The 27,387-nt window shown below is 45.0% G+C and overlaps 13 protein-coding genes across 13 annotated transcripts; 4 read left to right on the top strand and 9 right to left on the bottom strand.

The window, feature by feature from the left end:
• Window positions 1–122: 122 nt before the first annotated feature.
• Window positions 123–4,477, bottom strand: CANTADRAFT_6351 (phosphatidylinositol-3-phosphatase; the record flags this gene model as incomplete). The annotated part of the gene is made up of 2 exons (XM_020210874.1): window positions 123–1,891; window positions 2,398–4,477. The coding sequence occupies 2 exons, from the start codon at window positions 4,475–4,477 to the stop codon at window positions 123–125; spliced, it is 3,849 nt and encodes a 1,282-aa protein (XP_020064303.1).
• Window positions 4,478–4,897: 420 nt separating this feature from the next.
• On the bottom strand, window positions 4,898–6,550 carry JIP5 (Jip5p; the record flags this gene model as incomplete). Its single annotated transcript, XM_020211678.1, has 2 exons — window positions 4,898–5,280; window positions 5,326–6,550. The coding sequence occupies 2 exons, from the start codon at window positions 6,548–6,550 to the stop codon at window positions 4,898–4,900; spliced, it is 1,608 nt and encodes a 535-aa protein (XP_020064302.1).
• Window positions 6,551–6,718: 168 nt separating this feature from the next.
• On the bottom strand, window positions 6,719–10,703 carry CANTADRAFT_339537 (oxysterol-binding protein related protein; the record flags this gene model as incomplete). Its single annotated transcript, XM_020208560.1, has 2 exons — window positions 9,137–10,703; window positions 6,719–9,106 (listed from the first exon to the last, which is right to left on the bottom strand). Exons 1-2 carry the CDS (start codon window positions 10,394–10,396, stop codon window positions 6,719–6,721), a joined length of 3,648 nt encoding a protein of 1,215 aa, XP_020064301.1. The 5' UTR covers window positions 10,397–10,703.
• A 267-nt stretch (window positions 10,704–10,970) lies between these two features.
• CANTADRAFT_90282 (U2 snRNP complex subunit) lies at window positions 10,971–11,315 on the top strand (the record flags this gene model as incomplete). Its single annotated transcript, XM_020211677.1, has 1 exon — window positions 10,971–11,315. One exon carries the CDS (start codon window positions 10,971–10,973, stop codon window positions 11,313–11,315), a length of 345 nt encoding a protein of 114 aa, XP_020064300.1.
• Window positions 11,316–11,400: 85 nt separating this feature from the next.
• On the bottom strand, window positions 11,401–13,023 carry HEM14 (oxygen-dependent protoporphyrinogen oxidase; the record flags this gene model as incomplete). Its single annotated transcript, XM_020211676.1, has 1 exon — window positions 11,401–13,023. The coding sequence occupies one exon, from the start codon at window positions 13,021–13,023 to the stop codon at window positions 11,401–11,403; it is 1,623 nt and encodes a 540-aa protein (XP_020064299.1).
• Window positions 13,024–14,300: 1,277 nt separating this feature from the next.
• On the bottom strand, window positions 14,301–17,252 carry ECM21 (Ecm21p; the record flags this gene model as incomplete). The annotated part of the gene is made up of 2 exons (XM_020209940.1): window positions 14,301–16,971; window positions 17,029–17,252. Coding segments are annotated over 2 exons (2,895 nt in total), but the record flags the coding sequence as incomplete, so codon positions are not given.
• An 869-nt stretch (window positions 17,253–18,121) lies between these two features.
• SFH5 (Sfh5p) lies at window positions 18,122–19,168 on the bottom strand (the record flags this gene model as incomplete). The annotated part of the gene is made up of 1 exon (XM_020209927.1): window positions 18,122–19,168. One exon carries the CDS (start codon window positions 19,166–19,168, stop codon window positions 18,122–18,124), a length of 1,047 nt encoding a protein of 348 aa, XP_020064297.1.
• A 596-nt stretch (window positions 19,169–19,764) lies between these two features.
• On the bottom strand, window positions 19,765–20,979 carry CANTADRAFT_90278 (uncharacterized protein; the record flags this gene model as incomplete). The annotated part of the gene is made up of 1 exon (XM_020211675.1): window positions 19,765–20,979. The coding sequence occupies one exon, from the start codon at window positions 20,977–20,979 to the stop codon at window positions 19,765–19,767; it is 1,215 nt and encodes a 404-aa protein (XP_020064296.1).
• Window positions 20,980–21,233: 254 nt separating this feature from the next.
• TVP18 (Tvp18p) lies at window positions 21,234–21,743 on the top strand (the record flags this gene model as incomplete). Its single annotated transcript, XM_020206759.1, has 1 exon — window positions 21,234–21,743. The coding sequence occupies one exon, from the start codon at window positions 21,234–21,236 to the stop codon at window positions 21,741–21,743; it is 510 nt and encodes a 169-aa protein (XP_020064295.1).
• A 31-nt stretch (window positions 21,744–21,774) lies between these two features.
• CANTADRAFT_249347 (uncharacterized protein) lies at window positions 21,775–22,087 on the bottom strand. The gene has a single exon (XM_020207267.1). The coding sequence runs from the start codon at window positions 21,977–21,979 to the stop codon at window positions 21,806–21,808; it is 174 nt and encodes a 57-aa protein (XP_020064294.1). The 5' UTR covers window positions 21,980–22,087; the 3' UTR covers window positions 21,775–21,805.
• A 256-nt stretch (window positions 22,088–22,343) lies between these two features.
• Window positions 22,344–23,321, top strand: CANTADRAFT_41570 (TRAMP complex RNA-binding subunit; the record flags this gene model as incomplete). Its single annotated transcript, XM_020208868.1, has 1 exon — window positions 22,344–23,321. A coding segment is annotated over one exon (978 nt), but the record flags the coding sequence as incomplete, so codon positions are not given.
• Window positions 23,322–24,406: 1,085 nt separating this feature from the next.
• Window positions 24,407–26,587, top strand: CANTADRAFT_51427 (putative ferric-chelate reductase; the record flags this gene model as incomplete). The annotated part of the gene is made up of 1 exon (XM_020209938.1): window positions 24,407–26,587. One exon carries the CDS (start codon window positions 24,407–24,409, stop codon window positions 26,585–26,587), a length of 2,181 nt encoding a protein of 726 aa, XP_020064292.1.
• Window positions 26,588–26,975: 388 nt separating this feature from the next.
• CANTADRAFT_51151 (uncharacterized protein) lies at window positions 26,976–27,290 on the bottom strand (the record flags this gene model as incomplete). Its single annotated transcript, XM_020209909.1, has 1 exon — window positions 26,976–27,290. One exon carries the CDS (start codon window positions 27,288–27,290, stop codon window positions 26,976–26,978), a length of 315 nt encoding a protein of 104 aa, XP_020064291.1.
• Window positions 27,291–27,387: the final 97 nt, after the last annotated feature.

The following is a 27,387-nucleotide window of genomic DNA, read 5'->3' as shown; positions in this document are numbered from 1 at the left end:
CATATTTTTATACGCAGTCTCTGCCGTGAAAAGCACGACAATGCATGCATTAATGACAGCATGTACGAAAACCGTTATGGTATTTGTAGCATAACCGAGCATTCAGTTGCAACTGCTGCTAATTAATTATCTCTAATGCTGGATCTGATCCAAGATTTAGCAATAGAATCCTTGAGCCTTTTTCCTTGATTTGTGGTCCATGGTCCCATGGCCCAGAAATGATGTAATCCTTGGATTATGGGTTTGTCGTCTGCTTCAGCCTCCAGGACCTCAGAAGTTACTTTCTGTGCAAACTCTTCGTGGGATTCCCATGGTCTCATGCTCTCATCAATAGGTACCCACCTGTCTTCGCTTCTCCAATTGTCAGAACTGACCATTTCTTTGATACGAGATACCGCTCTTTTATAGGCAAACTTCTCGTCTTCTCCAGTAAATGCCTTGGTATTCTTAAAATCTACCTCTGTCTTGCGTTGTTCTTCTTCAAACGTCTCCATTTTGTCTTCGTAGGTTGAGGTATTTGGCCTGTAGGGATTTTGTAATGCAATGCTAGTCTTGGAGAACATTTCTTCTTCTTGCACATCGAGAGTGTCCGAGAAATCTCGAGGTAATCGGGAACGGATTTCGTCACTTATGTCATCTCTTGTATCAGGAAAGAATAGATCGTCGATATCCACTTCTGTCCTCATGTACAACTGACACTTAGACTCGTAAATCGCATCTAATAAAGTAATGAATCTCCGGGCTTCATTCTTCATCTTGATCGTCATTATTGGCACATTATCCAATATAATTGTTCTGTACCGGGAAGCCAAAGTAATGTAATCTGAAGATGAGTATAGCCCCTGGCAAATTTGAGCAAAATCTAAGTAACATGTGTTGTCAAAAAAGGTCAACAGCAACTGGGTAACTCTATTATACACTGTGAAAGACGCTGGAGACCCCAATTCATGTAACGGCTTTTCGTATTGTTCAGGAGAAATTTTTAACGCCTTGGTCCTTATTAGTATATCCCAATTATTCTCGTGCTCTGGGTCCATTTTCACCACCAAGTTTGGTTCCTGTTCTGAGACAGTAATTCTATAGTCCTTGTTGCTCATCATGTCGATAGACTGGCATCTTGCATTCAACACTCCCACAAAACTCTTGAATTTCGACTTGTGGAACTCATTCGAATAGAGTTCTTCTGGGAGTTTGTTAGAAGTGGCCACTAGAACGCCCCCTAATTTAAAGTAGTAAGTAAAAAGTATCTTTATAATATTTGCAGATGCAATATCTGGTAACATAAATTCATCTAGCATGAGGACAGTATTCTTTTTGATCATCTTTTGTGCTATTTCAAACAAGATGAATTCGTTCTCCATCGATAAGCTCTTTTTCTGGCCAAGGTTGGCCATCATTGTCTTTTGACCTTGAATTTTATGAATCTCATTAAAAACCCATAAAATGAAGTTGTTGTAATGCCATCTCATTTTAGAATGATGTGGTAATGAGCTGGCAAAAATGTCCATTAGCATAGATTTACCACACCCAACTTCTCCGTTGACAAGAAGTCCCGGCGGGGATGGAAAGTTAATCAATTCCTCCTCGTCGGTGATGACCTTGATGAGCTGTTTCTTTTGGGCCTCAGGATCCTTACGGAAGTACCTCTGGATAGATCCAAGCTTCATGGGAGAGCCCGATTTTCCACTGTCCAACATCATTTGTGCTTGCTTTAACTCGATTTCTCGCAATAGAAGACTCATTTTGATCTGTAGTTCTTCCGGTGGTCTATAGTCTATTATACGGTGATATAGTTTTTGGAACTCTTTCATGGCCCGTAGCTGGGCCTCGTCTTTCTCGAGTAATCCCTGTTGAATGTAGCTTTGGTACAATATGAATGGGTCGGTGATGGCTAAACCTTGATGGGGAATATGAGCTGCGGGGCCCCTGCCATCTACTCCATGAGGACCCGAGGAAGTTCCATGGTACCTATTTGCTCTGCTTCTTATAAAGGGAACAAGATGCCTATAAGAAGGTGGAAGCTTCATCCTGATTCTCGAAGTCCATATAAGGTTCCTCCACGAAATAGTTTTGATCTGATAACAATTCCGAATTCGCACCATAATCTATGACGTAATAGGATCAATTGGCTGAGGACGAAAGTAACCTCAGAATGTAGAGAAGAGACGGATAGAGTCCATTTTGATTAAAGTAGTTTTCAATTTGGCCTATTGGGTGTGTCATTTGCAAGATCACTTTTAATGAAGCCAAAACTATTCTCAGAATTAACTACTTCTTTTCTCTGCGAAATCCTACACTGAATCCAGTTATGGGTGTGTATGCAACTATGCTATTTATCATGCAAAGAAGTATAAGACTACTGGTACCTAAGTGGACTGTTGGCCGACCAGTGCTAACTCAACTTCATCTGGGCAAACTTCCTATCTAATGAGTTCGAGAGGCCGTTCATCTCCTCATCAGACCTGCCGTATAGCTCGAACCACCACTTCACATCGGTATAATTAAAGAAGAGCACTCCATTGTCATCACCATCGTCCACCTTGAACGATGGGTTTATGAACTCGCCTGGTCGCGAGTTAAAGTAATCCCATACCGATAACGTGGACTCTTGTACCTTATACACCTCTTTGAGTTCTCTCTCCGAATCGCATAGGAAAGATCCGTATTGACACGAGTAGTAATGGTAAAATAACCTCTTGAGGAAACGGCTATTGAACTCAAACTTGGTTGGGTTCTGCCTATAAATCTGGAACACGGAATCAAGAAACTGATGGAAAATGGGCGATTTCTCATTCGAACCATTATAGGACGAATTTGACGATAAAAACTTTCCCCCATTTTCCCCCACTTCACCTTCTAAATTCAGGGATGAATTGTTATTACTTGCACCGTTAGCCGTGTTTTTGATATGAGTGGCTGCCCTCTGCAAGAACGAAGTAACTTTTCCAGTGTGACTATTAACCGGAAGCTCAATCTCAGAAGATTCTGAAGATGTATCAGTGAACTCCCGTTCCTGTGCTTTCTTTGGTTTTTTGTACAAAGCCCCAATGCATCCACCATGGTCTCCTCTAGTGGAAAATTTAAAGCCAAAACTGACCCATTCCTTCTCTATTAAAATCATGAATCCCTTAAGTGTACGATAAAATGGATCGAGACAAAGCTGGGCCAATGCAGATACTTGTGAGGTTCTGTCCCAACCGTCGGAACAATGAATGACAACATTGGTGTTGTTCAAGTGGATGGACTTGGTTATTCTGTCCACGGATTGCAATATTATTGATAAACGATGTAACCATTGGGTTTTAGTGAGGGCCTGCTGCAACAAAGGGTAGTTTGAGGTTCCTGAATTGACTGGAAATTTATCCAAATCGTTCAAGATTGTGGTAAGTTTGTTCAAGGAATCCCGCATCACATGGATGTTATCGATATTACAGAATATTTTGTCTACTTGCCTTAAGTTCTGATGTTCTTGGAAGTTGACATTGACATTCTTGGGAGGTTTCTCGTTTGAACCCTGTGTACGTTTTCCTCTATAGTTCTCGATGTTTTCCGTTCCCGCTCCCAAGGCATGTTGGGCCATGGCATTTGTGATTGGTCTTAAGTCAACAATTAGATTTCTGTGGGGCTGGTGTTGAAACTCGTTGCTCTCGTCCAATTTGCTAAATCTTTCTGACTCCTGGCTCTTGAAGATCTCGGTAATCAATTTTTCATCTTGGATCGACCGATTCTGGATGTTCAACCCCACCAACGGCTGTGCGCACCTGGCTATGATGTTGCCGTTTACGCTCCCACGATGTCGGTAAACGATAGCTGGGATTCTCTGTTTGGAGCGGAACTTGCTCGCGTGTTTGAGCACATTATCTGAGATACTGCTGGGCACCACCAAGTGGTTAGGGTACGACGGACAGAACTTGTAGTCCTCGTTAATGGTGGAAATTCTCCAGTACTCGCCAGAGACCAAACCCTGGCGTTCGTATTCCTTGACAGGATCGTAAAGGTCCCAGCCCTTCGTTTCAAGTTTCTGCTCTAGTAAGTTGGGTCTATAGTCGAATGCATAGAACGCCTTGATATCGTTCTCCAACTTGGGTCTGCTGATGAGGGTGCTCAACTTGGAATAGACTTCGGTGCATATGCCATCGTTGACGAAGTCGAACGAGTAGAAGGTGAAATCCTTGCACTGGAGACGGATGTGTGACGAGGTGTAGTGATCTCTGCTGTCATCGATGGACACTTCGTTGTTTGACTGGTTGAGTAGGAACGAGCCTCGGGACTTGCTGATGGCCTCAACCACCGGGTAACAGATCCAAATCTCTTTTGGTGCTACGGGAGTGGGACCCGGGGATGGTGTTGAGGATGACGGTGTGGAAGGGGGGGTGAAGCTGAAAACGACATGGTACGGCGACAAAATGAGCGTACCCTGGATGGTATAACCCCGCCTGTTCAACACGACATTGTTGACGGTAGAAAGGCCCTCCATGGCTACTTGCTGAGTGAAGGAAGTGGAATTGTCAGTGATATGGATGGGTGTGCAGGACGATAAGATGTCGCATGGCGATCACTGGTTGTCGTGCGAGCCAGCTAGTTAGTAGAACAGTGCGGCAGGAAATGGGTACTTCAAGACTAGTGAAGTATGGGTGTCTATTCCTGTGGTTGTACTCTGTGGGCTACAGTCTGTTACAGGGAGAAGCATGGCTGGAGGAGCTTAGATAGCTGCGAGCGGCTTGTACAATACTTCCAGGGATTATAGAGAATATTAACTATTAGCTACAGAAGAAACTATTCTTCCACTATTGTAGAGAAGTGAGTATAATAATGACTATTGGCTATAAAGGATTTTCCATTGAAATTGTCGAAATTGTTCTCAAAAGTCTGCTTCATGCATGCAATTGTCTGTACCTCAAAGCCCTTCAAATCTCCGAATGCCGTGCTCGTGCTTCTGAAGATTCTTCAATTGTTTGGTAGACATCTGCTTGACCTTGGGCTTCTTAGCTACCGGTTCAGCAGGCTCGGGCTCTACCTTGCTGTTGAGGTCAAGAGTCTTCTTTTTCGTGCTAGGTGCAGTTCCTGGGAATGGTCTTCTTCTTGCAATCTTGGGTTGGGTATCTTCTTCTGGGGCTTCGTCAGAGTCATCTGAAGCATTGCTTTCATCGGAGTTCTCGTCTTCACCATTCTCTTCGACCTGCTCGTCGTCAGACTTGTCCTCTTTGTCCTCTTTGTCTGAGTCGAATGCAAATTCTTCTGATCCTAACGAATCGTCGCTGTCATCTGAATCGGAATCGCCTGAATCATCGCCTCCTTCTGGTCCCGACGAGCTATCAAGCTCACTCTCGCTATCGTACTCGTAATCCTGGCCCGACCATATTTTCAAGCTATCCATACCTGCGCTGATTAATCTATAATCGTAGTCAATATCAAGAATACCGACCTCGTCTGCAGCTCCGTACTTACCTCTTGCGGAAGAATGTACTCTGGTCTCCACCACTTTTCCTCGCTTGTAGTTGACTCTATGCAATAACCCTTCACTGTCACCACACCAAACGGACGCGGCCTGTTCGTCGTCATCTTCGTTCATGGTTGGCATGATGGCATCGATGGAGGCCGTCTTGTTGACCTTGATTCTGGAAAGCTGATCCATGAACCTGTTCTTCGAGTTCTTCCAGATTGTCACTATGCCCTCTCCATGCCCCACCAACACAGTATCATTGGCAGTACTGCTCTTGTCCATTCCGTAGCACATGGAAAGCAATTCATCATCCTGACTGTCCGACTGGGTCACGATTCCTTTTCTGATATCAATATGCGACAAAGTGGTTGAACCCAACGAAAGGTAGTGATATGCTGATACTGAAGGCATTGCCATGATTTGATTGACTGAATCATCGTGGACCAGCGGAACCTTGAACTTAATTTTGTTCTCACCAAGGTTCTTACTGTCGAACACCAACACATGCCCGTCCTCGGTGCCGGTCAACAAGAAAGGATTGGTACTCGAGTGACAGAGTTTAGTGACAGAATCTGACTTATTTTCAAAATGCTCAACGATGTTGGCCTTACCTATCACTTTTCCTGTTTCAGTATTGGCCCTCTTGATGGTGTGATCAGTGCCAATTGTGAAAATAGACTCACCCAAAGAGCCAGGAAGAGGATCAAAGATGGCATGTCTACAAGAGCCCTTGTGCCTCTTGGTCTTCCAGTTGGTCACTATATGACTAGCCTCTTCAATTTCGGTATGATCTTCGATGATGGTCCACCATTTATTTTTCAGTTGGGACACGGACTTGGTGATTTGGCCAATTTTACCTTGGGCAAAAGCTTCCTTTTCAAGAGCGTTGAATTTCTCTCTTGCAGCACTCTGGGCTTCCTCTAGCTTTTCGGCGTCATAACTATTACAGTATACATGCCCAGTCACTAGCCCAGATAATAAAATCGGCTTAGATGGATGTGCTGCAACTGTGAACAAAGGATCCTTGTAGTTCACCTCAAGAATAGGCGAAACAGTGGACTCTATCGCTATAGCAGCGTTGGCTGAGTTGGACTTCCGTTTACCCATTGTTTCTGGAGTTGAAGGTTATTCAGTGTGAAAACTCGATGAGCATCGAGATAGAGGGCTGGTCACGTGCATGTGAGAGCCGATATTCTTGCTGGTAGCACCACACAGCGGCTCCAATTCTACAATCAGCGAACATTACATATGTACTAGTTATAAAAAGAAATATAATCAGAAGATATCACCGGATTTAGCCAAGTTGTGCTCCTTTCTCTGGGCCCAATAGTCACCCTTGGCTCTCCAGTAAGAATCACCAGTAATAGGGTGTTTGTCTTTAGTGAACCAGTTAGGCTTGTAGGTGGTCTTGGTCTGCTCTCTCTTCTTTCTGGCACTTCTTTGCTTCTCTTCCACTCTGTGCTTCTCTGAAGAGGCCAAGTCGTACTCACCTTCTTCCATCGCTCTTTGATCCGGTCTCAATCTGGTGTCTGTTGGAGCTAACCATCCCTTCAAATTATCATCAATTCCATTCAAGGATGTAGCAAATGCAGTTAAGTTGAAAGGAACCTTTGGTCTTGGTGCGACTTCCCACATCAAGAATTTCTGGCCACTGTATGGATCACTGGATACCTTTCCTTGGGCATTGTCTAAAGACTGGCCGCTTTCGGAACCAGAAATCTTCTTACCGAAGATCTTGGAGTTCCAGTGACCACCTAATGCCCATCTAGGAGTGCCCTTCTTATCTATGACTTGACCAGAAAGTTGGTAAGCAGAAGAAGCCTTCCATCCACGTTGCTTGAAATCAACAATGATACTGTCACCAGTGGTGAAATTCTTGACTTCCATTTGACCAAACACATCAATGGTTGGATTACCCATAATAATACCAACCACTGAATTGTTGACCTTCTTCCAGCTGTACACTTCATGGTCAACCTTCTGTCCTTTGGAATCAACTACTCCATTATCGGGTCTAAGGGTGCAAAACATCTTACCTAAATGCTTGATGTCAAATGATCTACCCTTGAAACTGGTATCGACCTCATTGTGTCCGTAATAATCCCACTTTGGAGATTCTGCAGCACATGCACTAACAGGAGGATGGTGACTAACCTGTTCACCAAGCAATCTATAATTCTTGTCAGGACGAGAGTATTCAAATGTCTCACCCAACAATGGATTGAAAGGTTTTGCGATTCTTCCAACGGATGAAGAATATAATGAAGAAGCAAAAGTAGCAACATAAAGTAAACGCAAAGTAGAATCATCAAAAGTAGCAGCTTGGTCAAGCAACCCACTGTACTCCACATCTTCAGCAAGTCTTTGAATTAAGGAACAAGGTTCATTGAAAGCAACGGGCAAAGTCATTCTGGTCATATCTTTACCGATCATTGACTTCAAGATACCCCATAACCCAACCTTGGGTCTGTTGTCCTCATCCATGCTCAATTTCTGTCTTGGAGGATTTTCGTAACCAAGGAACGAACCTTCTTGTTGAATCATTTCGTTAACCTTGCTATGAGTAGAGTTGAGGTTTGAATTCGAGGTTTCAATTGACTCTTCAGTTTGGACAGTTCTTTCTTCTTCGGAAATTGATTCCTTCTCAACGGCCTTAGCCTTTGATGACTCAGGAGCAGTTGATGATTTCTCCTGATGAGACTTATCTCCAGCAATGGCAGCACCAGCAACACCAGCAACACCAGCCGCGCCAATGGTGGCTCCCACAGAAGGAGCATTCTCATTTCTAATGTCAGCTTCAACTTCTTTGGCACTTTCGATATTAATATCAGGAACTTCGGCATCAGATTCTTCAGCATCTTCAAATTCGTCAGCATCAAAGAACTCTTCATCGGAATCGTTAAAAATAGTCTCAATTACTTTGTCATCGCCTGGAACCTCCGAAGCAGCATCAATACTTCCAGAGTAAGAATCAGAAGGACCAAGGGCAGCAGGACTGTTGGAGCCACTAACTTTGCTAGCAGAGAAATACTTTTTGAGTTGCTTCTTCTTCCCATCGTATTCAGCCAACTTTGCTTCACGTTGATGAATCTCATCTTCCAATTGTTTGATGGAATTTTCCCACAACTTGTTCACTTCAACTTGTCTTTCAAGTTTACGGACAAACTTGGATTCTCTTGACTGTATGAGAGAATCATACTTTTGGAAAAGATCCTGAATTGTGTTCAAAGTACTTAATCCAACATTACAAACTCCGAGTTCACTAGAGGCCGAGCTCGATTCCTCATTCCCTGCACTGCTTCTGGAGTTGATCACTTGATTGAAAAGGTCTAATAAGGAGGATAACTCCACATCTAACGATCTCTTCACAGTAGAAATTTGATCCGCTAATGGACCATCAACTTTGTCTCTCGAGGGATCACTGTTTACTGCAATAGAGCCGGTATCACTATCAAAATCGTTGTCATCTAAGTCGTAGTCGAAATTCTCAACATCAGATGCTTCTGCGTTGAAACTACTTTGATCATCAACACTTAATCTTGATTGAGGAGGTACTAACCCTTGAACAGGCTTACTTTCATTGATTTGAGCCAAATTTGGTGAGCCTCCAGCTTTCTTGGAAAGGGTACTTGATCTAGATAAAGAACTGGAGTCAACAATTTCCTCATTAGCAGGAATGACGTCGCTGGTAACTGAGTTCAATGACACATTACTATCAGTTCTTCTGTGCCTTGAAAGAGATCTCCGTCCAGGAATGTGAAATCTATGCTTTCTTCCTTCATGTTCTTCGGCACCCTTAATTGAACTTTGCTCGGCGGTTTCTTCTGCTTGTATCAGTCCTTTATTCTTTCTCTTGATATTATCTTTAGCAATTGTAATTGCATTCTGCAAAGTCCATACCCATCTATTAGTCTCGATTGGATGGTTAGCCTTCAAGTGCCATCTCATTCCATTCTTACCAATGATTTCAAATTTCAACTTCTCGGAAGAATCCAAATGCAATGTAGCAAATCCCAAATTTAAGGATCCTCTGCATGCATTATTAGTATCATCTTGATTAGTGTAATATGACAAAATACCATTTTGGTCTAATTGAAAGTATCTTAACTTGTAACCCGAAGCAAAGTTGGTCCACTTTCTTAAGTACCCTTTGTAAGTAGGGGCACCTCCAGACTTGATAGCATTGGAGGTGTTTACAACAGGATCCATGATGGTCTGATCCTTAGAGGCGACCTTTAACAATTTCTTCAAAGGATCGTTCTTGCCGTTAATCAAATCGATAGGCAACTTTCCTCTCTTGTCTCTCTTGAATGGGTCACCGCCATGCTTTAAAATCCAGTCACACATTTGAATATCATCATGCTTAATGAACTCGTGTAAGACAGTGTTGCCTGTTTCGGGATCAGCACCATTTATGTCCAACAACTCAGAAGCTCTGGGATTCGAGACCAAAAGCTTCTCCAAGTTGTCCATATCACGATTGCTAAAGTACTGGCGTAATTTACTGGCGGATTGCTCAACAAACTTGGCTCTTTCAATCTGCATCAATTGGGCGATGCTCAAATCCTTACACTCTTCAACCGGCTGTTTCTTGTTCAAGTTAACGATCGTGTCGTTGATCTCGGGCAAGGAGAGCAAGTACTTGACGATATCGAATCTTGAGGACATTGCTGCCAAGTGCAAGGGAGTATTGCCATCCTGATCCTGGGCATTGATGTCTAGGTTGTACTTCTGGGCATTGGTGCACAAGTATTGTAATGTGGCCAAAGGTGCCACTTGCACTGCGTAGTGTAGAATTGTCAGGTGTAACTGGACGATATCGATGTTCTTGATGGTCGACTTGGTAGAGGTCAACTCATTGATGATCGCATCAACTTTGGCGGTTTCACCGCTTCTTAGAGCATCCAAGAGCTTGAGCCTCAACAACGAGGCATTCAACTGGGAAGACGACATACGAGCACGATTGACTATGTCTTCTAGGTGGGGTTCGTAGCGCTTCTTCCTCCTGTTGATGATCTAATGGCAGAGCAGATCTCGATCAGTGACGTCGGCCATACATTGCTGTCGGGTAGGTAACCGGGGTCGTGTAATCACGTGATATGTGTCACATGCTTTGGGGTCATGGATGGGCTTATATTCTGGGAAGGAATTCCAGGTATCCACGGTGCCAGGCGCGTCCCCGCAGAGTTTCCGAGGAATCCGCAACGAGGCTATGTTGGCACACTGTCACTTTCCCATGCCCAGGAAAGCAATAGCAACCGACTAACAGGGTTCGTGCGGATAGTTCCAGCTGTGGATGGTTGAGCCACCGCAACTATCACATGCTAAAGAATACTCTAGTTGAAGCCCCCTCCCACCCTCCACCACAGCCCTCAGAAATCTTGAGCCATCTCGATGCTGTTGGCGTATGTCACCCGAGTCGTGGCCAGTGCTTCCAGTATTTTGGGACTGCATATAGCCCCACTATCTCATCACCGAAGCTCAATCAGGCGACTACCAGATCCTTCCGGCCCCCTAATTCGTATCAATGAGCAAGCACGCCTTGGAGCCAGTGGCTTCTGTTGCCAAGAAGGTCAAGCTTGATCCCGAAAACCTCAAACCGTCGCAGACCCTATACTTAAAGAACCTCAATGACCAAATCAACCCTACCCTCATCAAACACAGCTTATACTTGTTGTTCTCCACATACGGAGATATAGTCGAAATCCACAACCGTAAGAGAGGACAAGCACATGTGGTATTTGACAGTGTTGTGCACGCGGGTTTGGCCATGAAATGTCTACAATCAGAGGAATTCTTCAACAAGGCTTTGGTTATCCAATACTCAAAGAACGAAAGCAAGGTGGTAACGAGATACAAAGACGAGAGTTGAACTATCGGGGTTTCAATGTCCGTTACGAATTCATCACAAATGTTCAGGATTTTCGTGTTTTGGAGTCGATTTTACGGGGTGCTAGCTATTTACATTTTAAAGCATGTTCTAACGCATTGGTCACACAATCGGGTACACCAATACCGTTACCAAACGCCATTCCCCCGAACGAAAGCTTGGAATTGTTCAATTCAATCCAACTTTCCAACTCGTTTTTAATATCACCATATCCAACATTATACTGAGGAATGCAATTTTTGTGAAGGTTGTATGAGATCAATATATCGTTGGATTTCAATCCCTGGATGTCCTTGCTTTCGATGGACTCTTCGTCTCTAATGATAAGATTGGATTCACTCAAATCGACCTTCAAGATCTCAGAGAGGATTTTCTTCACGATCTTAAGATTAATTCCAGCAGAAGGAATCTGGATCTTATTATAATAGTGACCTCCCATCATCAAAGTGATTTTACTAGCATTTCCATTCTCCACAGGTTCGCCCCCTATGAATTTAATAGAATTCTGCTCCACATCAGAATCAAAGATTACACCAAGTAAGCAATCTGGATTCTTCTCAAATCTTCCATCTTCCCCCTTTGGAACCAAAAATCCAAACCCCTGTTTTTCTTTAGGCTTCAATTCTACTTTAGGTGAGTAGATGTTCACCAAGAATACATTGACATACTGTAGTCTGGCCAAAGTATCGCTTAATTCCGATGACTCCTTGGGCAATAACCTGGCAAGTTCGTGGGTATAAATTGTTGATCTGATGTGATGAAACTTTTGGGCTTCTTCACCTTCAACCGCTAGTTCACCCTTGGGACTAACCGAAGTAATATTTGACCGAAAATGAAAGTGTACCTTATTTTGTTTAGTTAAATACTCCTCAATCTTTCTAGGAAACTCTTGTAACCCATTCAGCAACTTTAACATAGGAAACTTTTTCAACTCTGAAGATAATTGAGTGAGATTTGACTCTGGAGAAATCATGTCCTCATACTCCTTCAATGCCTGTGGCAAAGTTGCTTCCTTTTCCTTCTTCTCTCTGAATCTGGCGTATAAAGTCTTGAAGATGGAGCCTTTTTCATTTTCCAATTCCACCACTTTGGGCAACACCGTCCGAACACTGAGCTTGGAGATATCACCCGCGTAAATCCCATGTAGCACCGCACTCATTACGTTGTTGGTAAGGAGCTTTGAGCCCAATCTCCTTTGAAAGAAGGACTCAATGGACTCGTCCTTTCCGTCGTTTCGCTGGGGGACAAACGGCTCTTTGAAAAAGCCCTTTAGAAGCTCAAATTTTAAAATGCCACTCTTTGCCAAAAACTTTGCCCCAGTCTGTACACTGTCAGGGACTTGGAGCAACTCTCTAGAATGATCCAATAGGTACTTCTTATTTGCAACCGAACTCTTCTCTATCACCTCAATCAGTTGGGCCAGCCCTAGGTTCTTCAAGATATCAACAATCAAAAGTGACCCATCGCTGACTCCTCGGAGCGTACGGGGGCCTTTTTCTAGAAGTATGGAGTCACCAGATTTGGTGGACAATGTCAATGAGTCGATCCAGCCACCTACATGTGGTTTCTTCTCAAAGATATGGATATTGATGTCGGGACGAAGCTTGTTGAGGAAATATGCAAAGGAGAGTCCCGAGACTCCGGCACCAATCACGGCAACTTTGCCGTTTGGCGGGATGGTCAATGTCATTGTGAAAGAATGGAGGAATCGATCAGCTCATTGATAGACTCCACCTTCGCGTAGAGAATAGGCTTATGTAATCAGAGTGGATTAAATACACCGATGTTGGGTAACAGAAAACTAGCCGTTGCAGGCACCTGCTATCTTTACAAAAGGGCTTAGATACAAATAATTCAGTCTAGTTGCTAACCACAAGTGAAAGCATCCTAACTTAACTACAAGAATTTATCTCTCACAAAATCGAATTATTGAACCATCAAGTTTGAGAACCATTGAGGGAGTGTTTGATGTCCATAGAGCCCTCAAACTGAATTTGATGTCCACGGGTCAATAATAGATGGTTTGTGGTACTTATTATTTGTTAGTCCAGTATTAGCATTAAACTTGCTTTCATTGGGTGCAATTAATATCAAATAGTTGCGAAAAATATACTATTTTCAATTCACACTCGCAAGCCAATAGCGAATGAACAAGTCAACTATTTGACTCATAATAAGGCAGGCCACATTCTGTTTCACACAAACTCTACCTCTTTCCCCCCTTTATATTGTTACAAAGGGCAAAATTACACTGTCTAAACTTATCTAAATATTAACCTGAATATATATTAAGTTCACATCGAAACCCGTTCTACAGGCACGACGTATCTATGATATATAAGTCTTTAAATCTTGAGCGACAGGCACCTTGCCTTTATTGCCAATTGAGATTGTTGAAACATTATTATTCTGATAGGTAACGGCATCAGACTCCTCGTCCTCTCTGGTCACTCCTAATGTATTGGTTGTCACCGTACGGCTAAGTTGTTTCCTGGTGACGATCGTCTCATTACTCATATAATGGAGTAATGGTAATCTCTGTGAAAAGTTAGTCTCTTGGGTAACGAGACTAGTTTGGTCTTCGTTCTCGCCATCCGAATCATCGTCCTTGAATTCACTTTCGGAGTCGTCGGAAACTAGTGCATTCTCATCAGAAGCTTCGGTCTTCGTGGGAGAATTTGCCTCACTGCTGGATTCAGTGACATCTTCCTTCTGAGTCTCAATTTCAGGCTCAAGAGCCGTAGGGTCAACATTTGTCATGAACGACGAAGTGGGTGTTGATAAGTTTTCCAATGAATATTGGTTGGCAGGCTCGTTTGACGAAGTTGAAGAGCAGCTGGATTCATCGTTGCGTGACTGGCTTCTTATACTTCCGTTATCGTTACTGCCAGTACTGCTATTGCTTGATGACTTAGCGGTGCCAGATTCTTGATCCCCACTTGCACTGTCACTTGACAATGCCGAGACTGGTGCGAACGAACTTACTAGAGACGATCGCAATCTCGAAGTTCTGATAGTAGAACTTGATGAAGCTGAATCAAGATTCACCAATTGATCGATGTTCAATGGGCCAAGCACTGGATCCTCAAGATTACTGGGGCGAGCTGGAGAAGGTGATGATGGGGCTTCGTAAGCGGGAGCAGGACCCCTGGGTAGATAATTCGGATTGAAAGACGGTCCCAGCGCTGAAATTGATGGTATTCGACTCAAGGGGTCCTCAGAGATCGAAAATGTCCTGGTAATTGGGGACGAAGGGGTAGATGTAGCTTCTTCAAATGATGGTAAGCGTTCATCTCCCTGTTCGTTCAAAGCTTTGATGGTAACTCCGTTGTTGTCGTAACTTGCAGTGCCAAAATTTGGGGTTCTGAATCTTGGCTTGGATCCTGTAGGTTCCCCAAATTCTTGGGTAGTAAATATTTCATCATATTCTGGTAATTGGATCGACTCGTCGTTACATTTGGAACTTACCAAAATTAACGGCGTATCAACAACAACTTCGTAGTGGTGCATTCTGAAATCATCTTTCGGATCAGGCTTAGAGATCCTGAAACAAACCTGTAATCTATGGTGAATTTGAACATGCCTGAAATTTGAGTCTGGATACAAGGCCCGTGCCACATGTGTGAACCCCAGTTGAATATTCTCACTTGGGCTGGAACTTGTTCCATGTTCATCATTGATGTACGCAGAAGAATCCGGAGTAAAGAAATCATTCATACTTGAATAATCTTCATTGTTGCTGAACGAGTGACTCATGTTTGTCTCCAATGTGCCAATTATTGGTGAAGTTGGTGAGAGACCAGGGGAAGAAGGAGCACCTTGATCCGACTTAGACGGTCTCTTACCCATTCCATCAACAGAAGCAAACCTATCATTCGAAATTGAACCCTGTCTTGGTGTAAGATCTGAGTCATCTCCATCTGAGTTAGTGAGCATGGTCTTATCCGTCCTTGTGGTGAGGAATGGTAAGGCAATATTAATATCCAAAGGAGATGCAATGGTTGTGTTTGGTTGCTGATCGCCTTTGCATAAGGGATCGTTCAAGTTTAAGTTGTCCAATTCATCATCAGGCTCATAGCAAACAAACAACAAATTATTCTCGGGACATTTTATTACTTCTTCTTTGTAAGGCTCATTACCAGATGTGTTATTTGGCTTCATTTTTGTCTTCAATTCACACAAAGGGACCACTCTCTCTCTGACCTTATTGTCGGATGATAATCCCCTCAAATAATAAGGATCTTCACTATCGTAATCATACTCTTTCGACAAATTTTTCGAGACATAAGTAATTCTTTCCAAAACATTAAACTTGATTCTCTTGATGATCACATCCTTAACTAAAGGAACTAACTTGACATTCACCACATGCTCTGCTCCTAATGCCACATATTTCTTAGGAAATGTGATAATGTAGTGGAGAGAGTCATTCCAAACCCGGTTGACATAAATGGGTTTATCTGCTATCGAATTTGCAAAGGATGGTGGTGTTCTAACCATGGGAAGTTGGTAGTTTCCAAGAACTTTAACCTTACGGTTAATCTTGTCACTGGTTTTGGAAAAAGACACAAACAAAGAGTGTTCTAGTGAACCATTAATAGACACTATAGTAGCTGGGATGTGCTGCGGAAGTAAAATTGGAAGTAGGAACACATAGTGACCCGCTTTAAATACGTCGTTTGGCGACGAAGATGAAGCCCCGGGAGTGCTGTACGAGAGAGTTCCGTTGGATGAGGTGGTCAGCCAATTGTCTTCTTTCGCCTTATTGGCTTTATCCACCCCGTTTGCCAAATCTCTAATATTGATTAGCTTGTACTCTCTAGTACGCCTGGCTAGGTCGTCTGGGGTGAGTTTCTTTGTCTTCACGTCGTTGGTGTTGGATGAATTGATATAGTAATCGGCCTCGCCTAGACTTGTGTTCCATTCCATGTGGCCGATTCTGAAGCGTTCGCGAACATGGCCCTTGCTGTATGGATCACCTGTGGGCCATAGTATATTGGTCATGGATTGGAATTCGAATTTGACATCACGGACACTTCTGGTGTCCTTGCTGAGCTCTATAATAACGGCAAAAGTGTGGGGAATAGGCTTGTCGGAATCAATTTTGGTACAAAGGTAATTAGGAGAACTGAACGAGTCCATCTTTTGCTGCAACCTGGAGGGGATGTTCTCCAAGTTGGGATCTGCGGTCACGCTGTTGTTGAAGCTGTTGCTGTGTCGGCGGACGTTTTCGTTGAAGTGGGAACTGAGTATGGGGTCGTCGTCGTCAGAAACCACTGCCGACTCGTCATCATGCGAGGCGTGCTGATTGTATTCAGAGTCCATGTCCAAGAGGTCGTTGGCGTTCAAATTGTTGCTGTTGGAAGCGTTGCCGCCATTTTCGACGTCCTCGTAGGTGAAACTAGCCAGGGAAGCGGGCGCAAGGTAGATACAGTCGTTGGTGTTGGCCACGTAGAGCTTGGTGGTCTTGGACACCGAGCCGTTGGGGGAGCCGTTGGTGGCCTTGAGCGGGATGGGGTTCTGGAGCCCCAACTCGTGGAGGGTGTGCACCAACTTCTTCAGGATGATGTGGGCGCTTTCCTGCTTGATGAGCTCTTTGACCTGTTTCTTGGAAGTGTTGGCGGCGTGGGTGCTGCCGCTTCTTGTGCGGGACCGGGACCGCGATCTAGAGTGGGAGTTGATGATAGAAAGTGACTGGGCTCGGAGACGGGGGTGGGCCGTCAACGATGCGTACTGGGGGCCTGTTTCGGAGTCGTCAGCGTGGTTTCTGGGGTTGGGGTCAGAAATCACGATGGAAGGGTTGCTGGTGCTGCTTCTCCTATCGGAAGCGGAAGGGTTGGGCTCCACCAACAACAACGGCTCTGACGAGCGGCGGCCCACCTTGTGCTTGAACTTGTCGAGGCTGAAGGCACGGGGCATGGGAGGAGGAGGGATAGAACTAGTGGTGGAGGAAGTAGTGGAGGTGGTGATGTAGCAGAGTGGATGTCACTGGAAGTCACTGGATGTGCAAGGCCGAGAGTCGTGCCACTTGATGTCTATTTGTGATGTCGACTGGATGTCTGACTGGCGCTGTGCTGTGCTGTGCTGGGCAGTTGTGGCCCACGGATAGGATATCGTCACTAACTATCTCAGATCAAAGATAACTCCGCAGAGGGGCGGAGGTTCCAGGCGTTGGAGGCTGGAGTGTACACAGCGGTTGCGAGTGGAACAATTACTGGGCAGAGTTGCTGCGGGAACAACGACAATGTGGTGCGGGCCAAGGCTTAGGGAGGGAGAGGGAGAGGGAGATTAGGGAGGGGGAAGTAGGACTGTGGAAGTAACGGTGGGAGTAACGGTGCAAATAATGGTGGATGTCACGCGGTTTAGCCATCCGGTGGTCCCGTGGCGTGGTGGGCTTATCGTGGGCTAGCGGCCCACTTGTGGTTATTGTGGCCTGGCGGACCCGCACTCCGGTGCGTCATAGTGGTGCTGCGACAGGACCCGGAGGTCGCGTCGCGTGACACACCCCCCCGTGATGTACCCCACAATGTGCTCCCACCATCGTAAATGACGAGGTGGCTACTTGCGTGTTTACGACCACCACCACCCCTGGCCCCGCAGCTCCTGACCACGAGTCGTCGGCGAAACTGCCAGGAACAACCGGAACAACTTCCAGGTGCAGGAAGGGTCCTCCTATCAGTCAACTCGCATTTCCCCATCCTCCCCTCTATCGCCTACACGGTGATCCACCCCGCTCGCTTGGGACTCATACATTATTGTCTATAGGGCTCGGCTGTGACTAGGGCCCCCTACTCCACATCGTCGTTGACCGCAGCGATCTGCTTGTCTCCCAATTTTTTCAATAAGATCTCTCCGTAAGCACTCACCTTGACACTCTGGGCGGCCTCCAACTCGAAGATCAGCTTGACCTTCTCGTTGTCACCCCCATAAACGGCAGGAAGACGGCTCTTGCCGAACCATGGGGACAAGTCGCCATGGTTCATCACCTGGAACTTCTTCAAAGTCGCGGCGCTGATCACCCCCAACTTCTTGAAAAACGTAAATACCCATCCCATCAACGAGGGCACATTCACGAAGAACTTGGTGGACAAGAGCTCGGGATAGTTGTCCCCGAAGATGGTCACGATTTCCTTGGTGGCGGCCTTCATTCCTGGGTCGATCTTAAACATCGACACCCCCTTGTAGTCGTGGACCTGGCCGATCTTGGAGTTGTGGGGGTCGGTAAAGTCGATCAATCCAAGCGACTTTTCCATCAACCCGATGCGCCATCTTAAAAACTGGGACCCCGGCCGCAATTCGTCGTCTTCGCCTGCCCCGGATCCATACTTCTCGAAGATCTTCTTGGGCGACTTGAGGTTGCCGTATAGGTTCCAGGTTGCAACCTTCAAGTTGTGGTTGTCGAGGTCTTTGAAGTAGGTGATGACTCCCAAATCAGCCAATTCCTTGGTGAAAACCTCGTCGAATGCCGCGCTCAACGGCTGGAACTCGTTTCTCCAGTTCAATGTTTTGACCAATTTCGCCTTGGTGGCTTGCACGTCATACTCATGGGCGATCAAGAACTTCAAGAGAATCTCGTTTCTGACCCCAACGTCCACGTGCTCCTTGTCAGCCACATTGATCCTCCAGCCGAAAATCTCGTCGTACTCTTGATTGTCGATTTCTTTCAAGATCTGGGGAAGTAGCGACACCAATTGTTGTAGTTTTGCCGTCTGCTCCTTGGTGATTTTCACGCTCTTGATGGTGGTTTCAACGGTCTCACCATGTTCAGCGACTGCCTCCTTGGGCGTAGCGGGCTCAGTAGTCGTAGTGTCTGTAGGCTTGGAATGGTCACTCATTTGTGCTGGGCTACTTTTTGCTCCGATTCGGATATCACCTGGTTCAAATTATCAGGCGAGCACAATTGTAGAACTGATCCTGGAGGACCACAATATCATCAGTAGAAACAGTCTTTAAGGACATATACTCGGTGCTGTATATAGATACAGTAGAGCTCGATAGAACATCTGGAAATGCTACAATTCCCTAGAATCCGTCTATTACATTAGAATCCATCTATTACGTGAGAATCCGTCTATTACAATCAGAAACCGTTTAACCATTTCAACAGAGAGCCATTGGCGGCTTACGTGTACAACGTAGTCTTTTAAGCAGAAGAGTATTGAAAATGGATTTTCTTCGGTAATATTTACCAGGTATGTTAGCCCGTGAAAAGCATCTACTACTGGAAAGTCTGTATTGCAAAAGCACTAATATTCACAACCCATTCTACTTGAATACAGTCTTATGCTTAGAAAAATCGTCTATTACCACTCTTCGTGGGTCCATTATGTACAATTCTATAAACGATATGGATGGTAACACACGATATACAGATGAAGCTACGGGAAGCCAGGTCTTAGGAGCTTCCTACCTAGTTCTACCAGCACCAGGCCTATCTTCCACCCGGAACCACCTTGAAAGACAAGATATCGTTCTTGCCCACATCGACAGTATCATCCTCGGATACTCTGTTTCCACCCACTCCTTCGATGGATGCAATGGTGACTTCTCCCATGATCTTTCTGGCCACTAGAATCACTGGGGTTCCTCTCTTGACAAGCACACAGTCTCTGAATACCTCCCCATTGAAATTCATGCTTCTAACCGGGAAAAATGGAATGAGATCCAAGGTCTCGGCTGCTGCCTGTAATAACTGCACCACCCCTGTCGATCCGAACCTGTAGAGGACCAAGTCTCTAATGTTCTCTATTCTATTACGAAGTTTGTCATCCAATGGCTTCAAGCCAGGAATATCGTCTGCTGTGTCAATAAATTCTGTGCCAGAGTCGTACTTGATGTATCCTTGTCCAGCCAACTTTCTCAAAAACACCTCGGTTATGGACGAGGTCAACACCGCCTTGGTGTCGGGATATTTCAATATAATTTTAGACACATTCTTGTCTGCATCTGGATGGTCCATCTTGTTCAAAGCCAAAATGGTGGGGAACTTGACTTTCATGAAGGCTTTCACGACCTTCTCGATGGTTTCGTTATCCCATTCCTGCAATGGAGCAAGTCCTGGTAAAAGATCTAATGCTTTACCAATCAATTGCTTGTTTGCCGAATAACCACCCAACTGTGCTCTCAAAGTCTCCAACGTACTGGATTTGGTAGCGGTATGTCTTCTCACCACCGAGCCCCATCTTTCGGTAAGGTTGCCCAAAATCCATCTGAAAATCTCGTCCTGCAACCATTCGATATCTGCAAGTGGATCGTAACCTCTAGTGGCCTTTCCTTCGGCATTGGTGGTTCCACTGGCGTCCACAATATGGATCAAGGCATCGGCCTCGGTCAAGTCTCCCAAAAACTTGTTACCCAAACCACGTCCCAAGTGAGCATTCGGCACCAACCCTGCGACGTCCAACAACATGATGGGGACACCTCTCTTGCCGTCTCGACAATAGCCGTAGTTGGGTTTGCACTGAGATTGAAGTTTCATTCTAGAACAGGCACACTCGACTTCCAAATAGCCTGTGGCCTTGTTAGGATCGATGGTGGTGAACGGGAACGCACCCACCTTGGCGTTAGCATCGGTTAATGAATTCAAAGTGGTGGATTTTCCACTAGACGGTTTTCCAACAAGTGCAATGACAGTTTCTCTTCCCATTATGAGCTTTATTCCACGGTAATGACAAAGGGTGTAAGGACTAGACGAGTTATATTACTAGCAGATCAACACAGTTCTTCAATCCGTTAGCACTTCCCACGACTTTGCAGCGATCTTTTGCTATTCTGTTCTTGGCTCTATCTGAAGATGCTCATAGTCTTTTGTCAACCCCACTACTTTTCTCAGGTAATTTTTAACACGGTTTCCACTACCACTTTATAACCAGTCATCTCTAGCTCAATTGATCATACAAAATGGCTCTTGCTCAGACAATCTCCAACAACATCTTCGGACGTCTTTCGTCTGATTTCAAGAAGAAAAACTTCTCTTTGTATGGCCAATGGATCGGTCTCTTGACTGTCTTGCTTTGTTTGGCCTTGGGTATTGCCAACATCTTCCACGCCTCCTTGGTCATAATATTCTCCATCATTTGTATCGTGCAAGGATTGATAGTCGTGTTCGTTGAGATTCCCTTCTTGTTGAAGATATGTCCGTTGACAGACAAATTCACAAACTTTATCCGTAACTTTGACGACAACTTGCCCAGATGCGGATTCTACTTGTTGATGAGTGTGATCCAGTGGCTCTCATTGACTTTGCAAGTCACCAGTTTGATTGTGGTTGCTATCTTCTTCTTGTTTGCCAGTTCCTGCTATGCATTGGCATACTTCAAGAACCAAGAGTACTTGAAGTCCTCGCTCCAGACCACCGATGACTCTGTCCAGGGCCAGGTGGGTGAACATATTGTCAGAAATGTATTATAGGCTAATAAAAGAGAATGATTAGCCGTGCTGGTCACCATTACCTGGGCATGATGTGTCACAATCTAACGACAATTCTTTGACGGAAAAGAGACAAGCAGTAAGGCTCTATTTAGCACCACTGTCCCCATCTTCTTCCAGTCTCCCACCTCCTGCTGGTCTCTTGGAAGCTCATGTTTTTTCTGAGCAGACAAGTAGCAGGCAATTGCTTGAAATGCGAAACCACTTAATGAATACATAACGCGATCACTAATAAGAGTAATAAATGCTTTTGAGGAGCCATAGAGATGGAAGGATTTCTGCTTTCTGAGCCGACGATGGTACCTTTGCTTGCCATATCCCTAAACTCTTCTTTGCCTGACCCCGTGTTTCTGGATCACGTGTTGACCCACGTGATTTCCTGTGCGATAGCACTATCAACGTAGATGACATAGAAAATTTTGTAATCCATCGACCATGTCAGAAATACTACCTTACAAGACAAACGGAGCCGCAAAGGACATCAAATCCAAGGAGGAATCTGGTGTCGAGTCTGTGTCGAAGTCCCAGCCCGAAAAGGCCAAAAATGACAAAGAAAATAAAGAAAATGATACGCATGACAAGAACACCATCACATCTCTCACGTTCGAACAAGTCAATAACGACGCAGATGAGTTGATCGAGTTGAGAGGAGAAGGCCGTTATTTTGGAGTGACAGACCCCTCGTCCGGTACCACCGTGAACTCGCAGCAGAGCTTGGGGCCCTTGTGTGCCAACTGCCACATGAGAGGCCATATACGGGCCAAGTGTAAGACTGTGGTCTGTCACAAGTGTGGTGTAGTAGGAGACCATTATGAGACCCAGTGCCCCACCACTATGATCTGCTCCAGGTGTGGAGAGAAGGGCCACATGACGGCCAGTTGCACTAGCAAGACCAGAAAGAGACAGTACTGTCGTGACTGTGATACTTTCAGCCACGGTGAAGAAAACTGCCCCAGCATTTGGCGGTCCTACTTGACCAAGCCCAACGATAAAGACGAAACAGAGAGCCTGGTACTTCCCATAATATACTGTTACAATTGTGCCAGTCCCGAGCATTATGGAGATGAGTGCCCTGAGTCCAGAACGTCTCGTGTGCCCAACTTTGGCAGTGCATTTAGCGGCAGCAATCTCCCTAAGAGCGTCAGACCGTTGTACTTCTTGCAGGTGCAAAGAAGCAGTTCCGGTAACAAACGTGATTATTATGGGAATAATCCTAGAAATTTCTCCAGCAATGACAAGCCTACAAACACGGGCAGATTGCCACCTAGAGGCCCTGCTGCTGTCAGCTTCAAGAAGTATGACACAGGCAAACAACCTACAAGAACAGGATACATACGGAACCCTAGTCAAGGCATGAACGGGAACGCTAACCGCAACAACCGCAACAGCTACAACGACAGAAACTACAGCAATAATAATGGGTACACGGGCTTCGGCAGTAGAAACTACTCAAGCCAAAGCAATTACTCCAACCAGGGCAATTACTCGCAGTCTAGATCTAAACCCACCCGTTCGGGGATGATCGAGATGTCGAAGTCTAAAAAGCAAAAGCTGAAAAGTATAAGGAATTTGTACTGAGTGCGGGTCCTGGGGCAGGGCTCCATTAGCATAGACTTCAGTTCGACTGAGTGTGTATTATTCATAGACGATAGATCCAGTAATTGTAGAGAAACCCTCGATGGGTGATGACTACCTCTGCTCGTGTCGTCATCGGCTGGTGTGGGACAGCTCTAAACAGGTGGTCAGAATCCGAAAGAGGAGAGACGAACAGCCGTACTTGTTCGGTAATTAAATGAGAATGGAATCATATCGAAGATTCAGACAGGTAACGGTGCTAATTTAAATGAGCGTTGTGCTTAAATTGTGTGTAGACTTCATGAGTGTTGATATTGTATCGAAGATTGCAGACAGATGAGAGATGGCACATGAGAATACTTTATCAATAATTTCGACAGATGTTAGTTCTGAAATATGCATGAGTAATTGTGTATCGATGATACGGACAGATGTCGGTGCTAAAGTATACAGAGTGCCACTATTCTTTAGAAGTTTGAGAAGCAAACACAGATGCGGGATGATGTATATCGAAGATTGTAGACTTCCCCAATGAGTCTAAATTATCGAAGTGAAAACCGCTAACTGGCAGATTCTCTGCAAATCATTCACCGCAGTCTAATAGCCTTACGCACTGCCAAAACCGCACCCGTTTCAGTCCAAATCTGTCCCTGGCTCAGTTGCGCCTATCCTACCTATTGAAGCTAATATTGAAACTAATATTTAATTATTATGTTGGCATGCCGCACCACAATAGTCTAGGCATCTGGGTCTAATTACTGCCCTTCCCTCCCTCCAACCAGCTTCCTCCGTCATCTAGGCTCCCAACTCAAAGCTTCCTCTCAGCCGCATGTACTGGCACGCCACGGTGCCGTCCCATCGTGGGCTCGGGTATTGTTCGCTTGGGTCCGCGGTTATCTATTCGATCTCACCCAATTTCTCAGGCACGACAATTTTTGGGCTGCTATGGCTTTTTGACGTGATCTTCCGATCTGATAATTACATTCGGCCCTGCCAGAACTTCTTTGCATATTTGCTACCAGGCCCTGTTCCTAACTTGGCCATCAGCACCCCTTCTCATCACGTCCCCCATGAACACTGAGCCGCCATTGGGAGAGTACTTCCACTACCCCATCACCAAATCGAAGGAGTACTCCAGGCTACGGCAGCTGACCACCGACCGCTACGGTGCCATCGCCACCGTGGTGTTGGTGGTGGTGGTGCTCCTCATCCCGCTCTACAACTACCTCAACATTTACGGCCCATTCAGGCGGATCTCCATCATGCGCCCCATCAACCATAAACTCAATGCATACATCTACACTGGCGAGGCTCTACGGGCCAAGCGTCACGCTTTCCCACAAATCAAGGCAGCCGTGGCTTCTCGCGTCAAGTCGCTCATCTTCAAGGTCTCGTACCATGCCGGCTCCATCATTCAGATCGTGTTCTGGATCTCGTTGTTGTCGTCGCTTTCGTTGGTAGACCTCTACCATGGCGACTTGATCTTTTTGGCCAAGCGCTTGGGAAGGGTCTCTGCTGTGTGTTTACCCACCGTGCTCTTTCTTAGTATCAGGCCTTCGCCCCTTCCAAAAACCCTTTACTTGAACCTATTGCCCATCCACAAAACCTTGTCGAGAATTATCATCATCCAGGCAATCATCCATACCGTGCTCTACTGTGGATTTTTCCAGAAAAAGAACACCTGGGCCAAGGCCCTCAAAACAGAGAACTTGTATGGTTGGGCAAGCATTCTTGGATTTGTCATCATTATCATCACCTCTTTGCTGAAGTTGAGAAACAGATACTACAGGTTATTCTATATTAACCACTATGCCTGGTCCTGGATCATCGTCATATGCTTACAGTTCCATATCAGGCCCACAAAATTCACTCCTTATACCATCCTTAACCTCAGCATTTTGGTTGGCCAAATAGCATACAGGGTTTGGTTGACCAAAGGCACCCCAACGAAGTTGGATCTCAAGGTCATCACTGTGTCTCCATGCTTGTTACTTGTGGAGTTTCCAAATAATCTCATATCTAACAAAGCCAAAAACCCCGGTGCTCATATAAGGTTGACCAAGTATCACTCATCATTCATAAAAAGATGGTACAACCAGATCATTCCAGAATACCACCCTTATACATTAGCTTCTTTGCCCCAAGATAACTTCCAGAAATTGATCATCAGACCCAGTACCTTTCAAATCTTGAACGACCGCAAGTATCTTATTTGTGGGTCCTACGATCCACACTTGTTATTCATTAACTCTAAAAACAAAGAGTCCGGTAATTTCTCAATCAGTAAATTGAGTATTAATGCAAAGAGAGTTCTTATAGTTGTGGGAGGGTCTGCCATATCGTTTGCATTACCCATACTTCGTGTCATGAATTATCATGGAATTCCTGTCAAGATCATATGGGTTATCAAGGATTTCAGAGATATTAATATCTTGAAGTATTTCGATGGTTTTATCCATGGAGATGACTTCGAAATCTTTGTCACTGGTGATACCGAATTAAGAGATGAAGACAACGAGCCAAGAGTCAGGAACAGAAAGAGTCTTGCATCGATCTTCTCCAAAATTAGTTCTTCCTCTAACATGTACAATGGTGAATCAGATCCACTTTTAGGGCAAGATTTGGAAGATGGCTACGATAGTTACAGTTTGGATTATGAAAACCAAATTGAAAACGTACGTGTTTCTGTGGATGTAGCTGAGGAAGAGGAATTGCAGGATGATGATGAAGAGTGTGCTGCCTATGACAATACGTTCAAGTCGTCGAATCCTCATTTTGCCCATGAGGACGATATTGACTCGAACTCTCTTGAAGAATTAATTCAGTCAACCAGTGAACCATTGACAAGGGTGCACTCTAACAAAACTACCAGTAGTTTCAACGACCAGTTTATTCCACATTACAGTGAAAACGCATCTGAAACCATCCAACTGTACGTTCAACAGTTCACCAGCTTAGTCAAGAGACTAAACCTCGAACACAAAGTGTACAAAGGAAGACCAACTTTGAATTACAAGTACTATAACTGGTGTATCAACGAGGGATTCACGCAGTGCTCTGGACCGGTACATGATGACTCCAATAATCTCGTTTGTTGTCGAGATCTTCCTAAAAATAAGGTCCAACAGGCAGACATCGATGCTGAGAAGATTTGGGTGATTGGAGCAGGGCCCCAAGGATTGGTTCTGAATGTCAAGGTTTGGGCCAAGGAGTACGGCTTAAAGTACCACGAGGAGTCATTCAATGTCTAGCCACAGCGTGGTTTGCAGTTACTTACCAAAATTACATTCATGATATATACGTTAATTAAATAGTTGGCTGACATCTTTCAAAGCAGCCGTAGTGACTGAATTTGTAGCGTGAAGAGTTTCATTTGTTTGCTTCACCAGATTGTAGTGCCTTCAGAGCATTGGTGTTGGCCAAAGACTGGTCAATTCGACAATCCAAAGGTGACCAAGCCATATATCGTCTGAATTTAAATCACCAACCTGTTCCTCCGCTGATAGAGGTTTCCATTGCCTGACGGAAGATACACCTACTAGTCACATCAACAGAGCGTTGCACCTAGCCGAAAGTAAGCCTTCACTCCGTTAGAGCTCATACCGCTAGCATCACTACTGAAGCTGGAATGCACCATGTTCACTTCCGGTACACTTCGTTCTGCAAATACTCGTTCCTCCTGATTTCATCCTCGACCGCAACCTGTTGCGAGATCTTGTGCTTAGCGATGTCGGTTGTAAAAATGATTCCAACAACGTTACAACTGATGAACCACCACACCTTGTATGGTGTGTTGAAGAACCTGACATTGTGTCCGTGGTTGTATTTGTAGTTGAAAAAGACTCCTGAGACAAGTGCAAAGATACTCCCACGAAGCATCCCTGTGACTCCTGCCTGCCACATCTGGTTGTTGAGCTCGCTGAGTCTGGCCTCACGGGCCTGGGAAATTTGCATGGTGTATGGTGAGCTTGTAGTCCTGTTCGCCAGAGATAGCACACAATTGGTGTAGTTTAAGAAGAAGTAGACTTAGTGATGGTCCGATTCGCACTTA

Source organism: Suhomyces tanzawaensis (assembly GCF_001661415.1).
Source record: "Suhomyces tanzawaensis NRRL Y-17324 unplaced genomic scaffold CANTAscaffold_4, whole genome shotgun sequence".
NCBI classification, from domain to species: domain Eukaryota; kingdom Fungi; phylum Ascomycota; class Pichiomycetes; order Serinales; family Debaryomycetaceae; genus Suhomyces; species Suhomyces tanzawaensis.
This window is presented reverse-complemented; position numbering and strand designations above follow the sequence as displayed.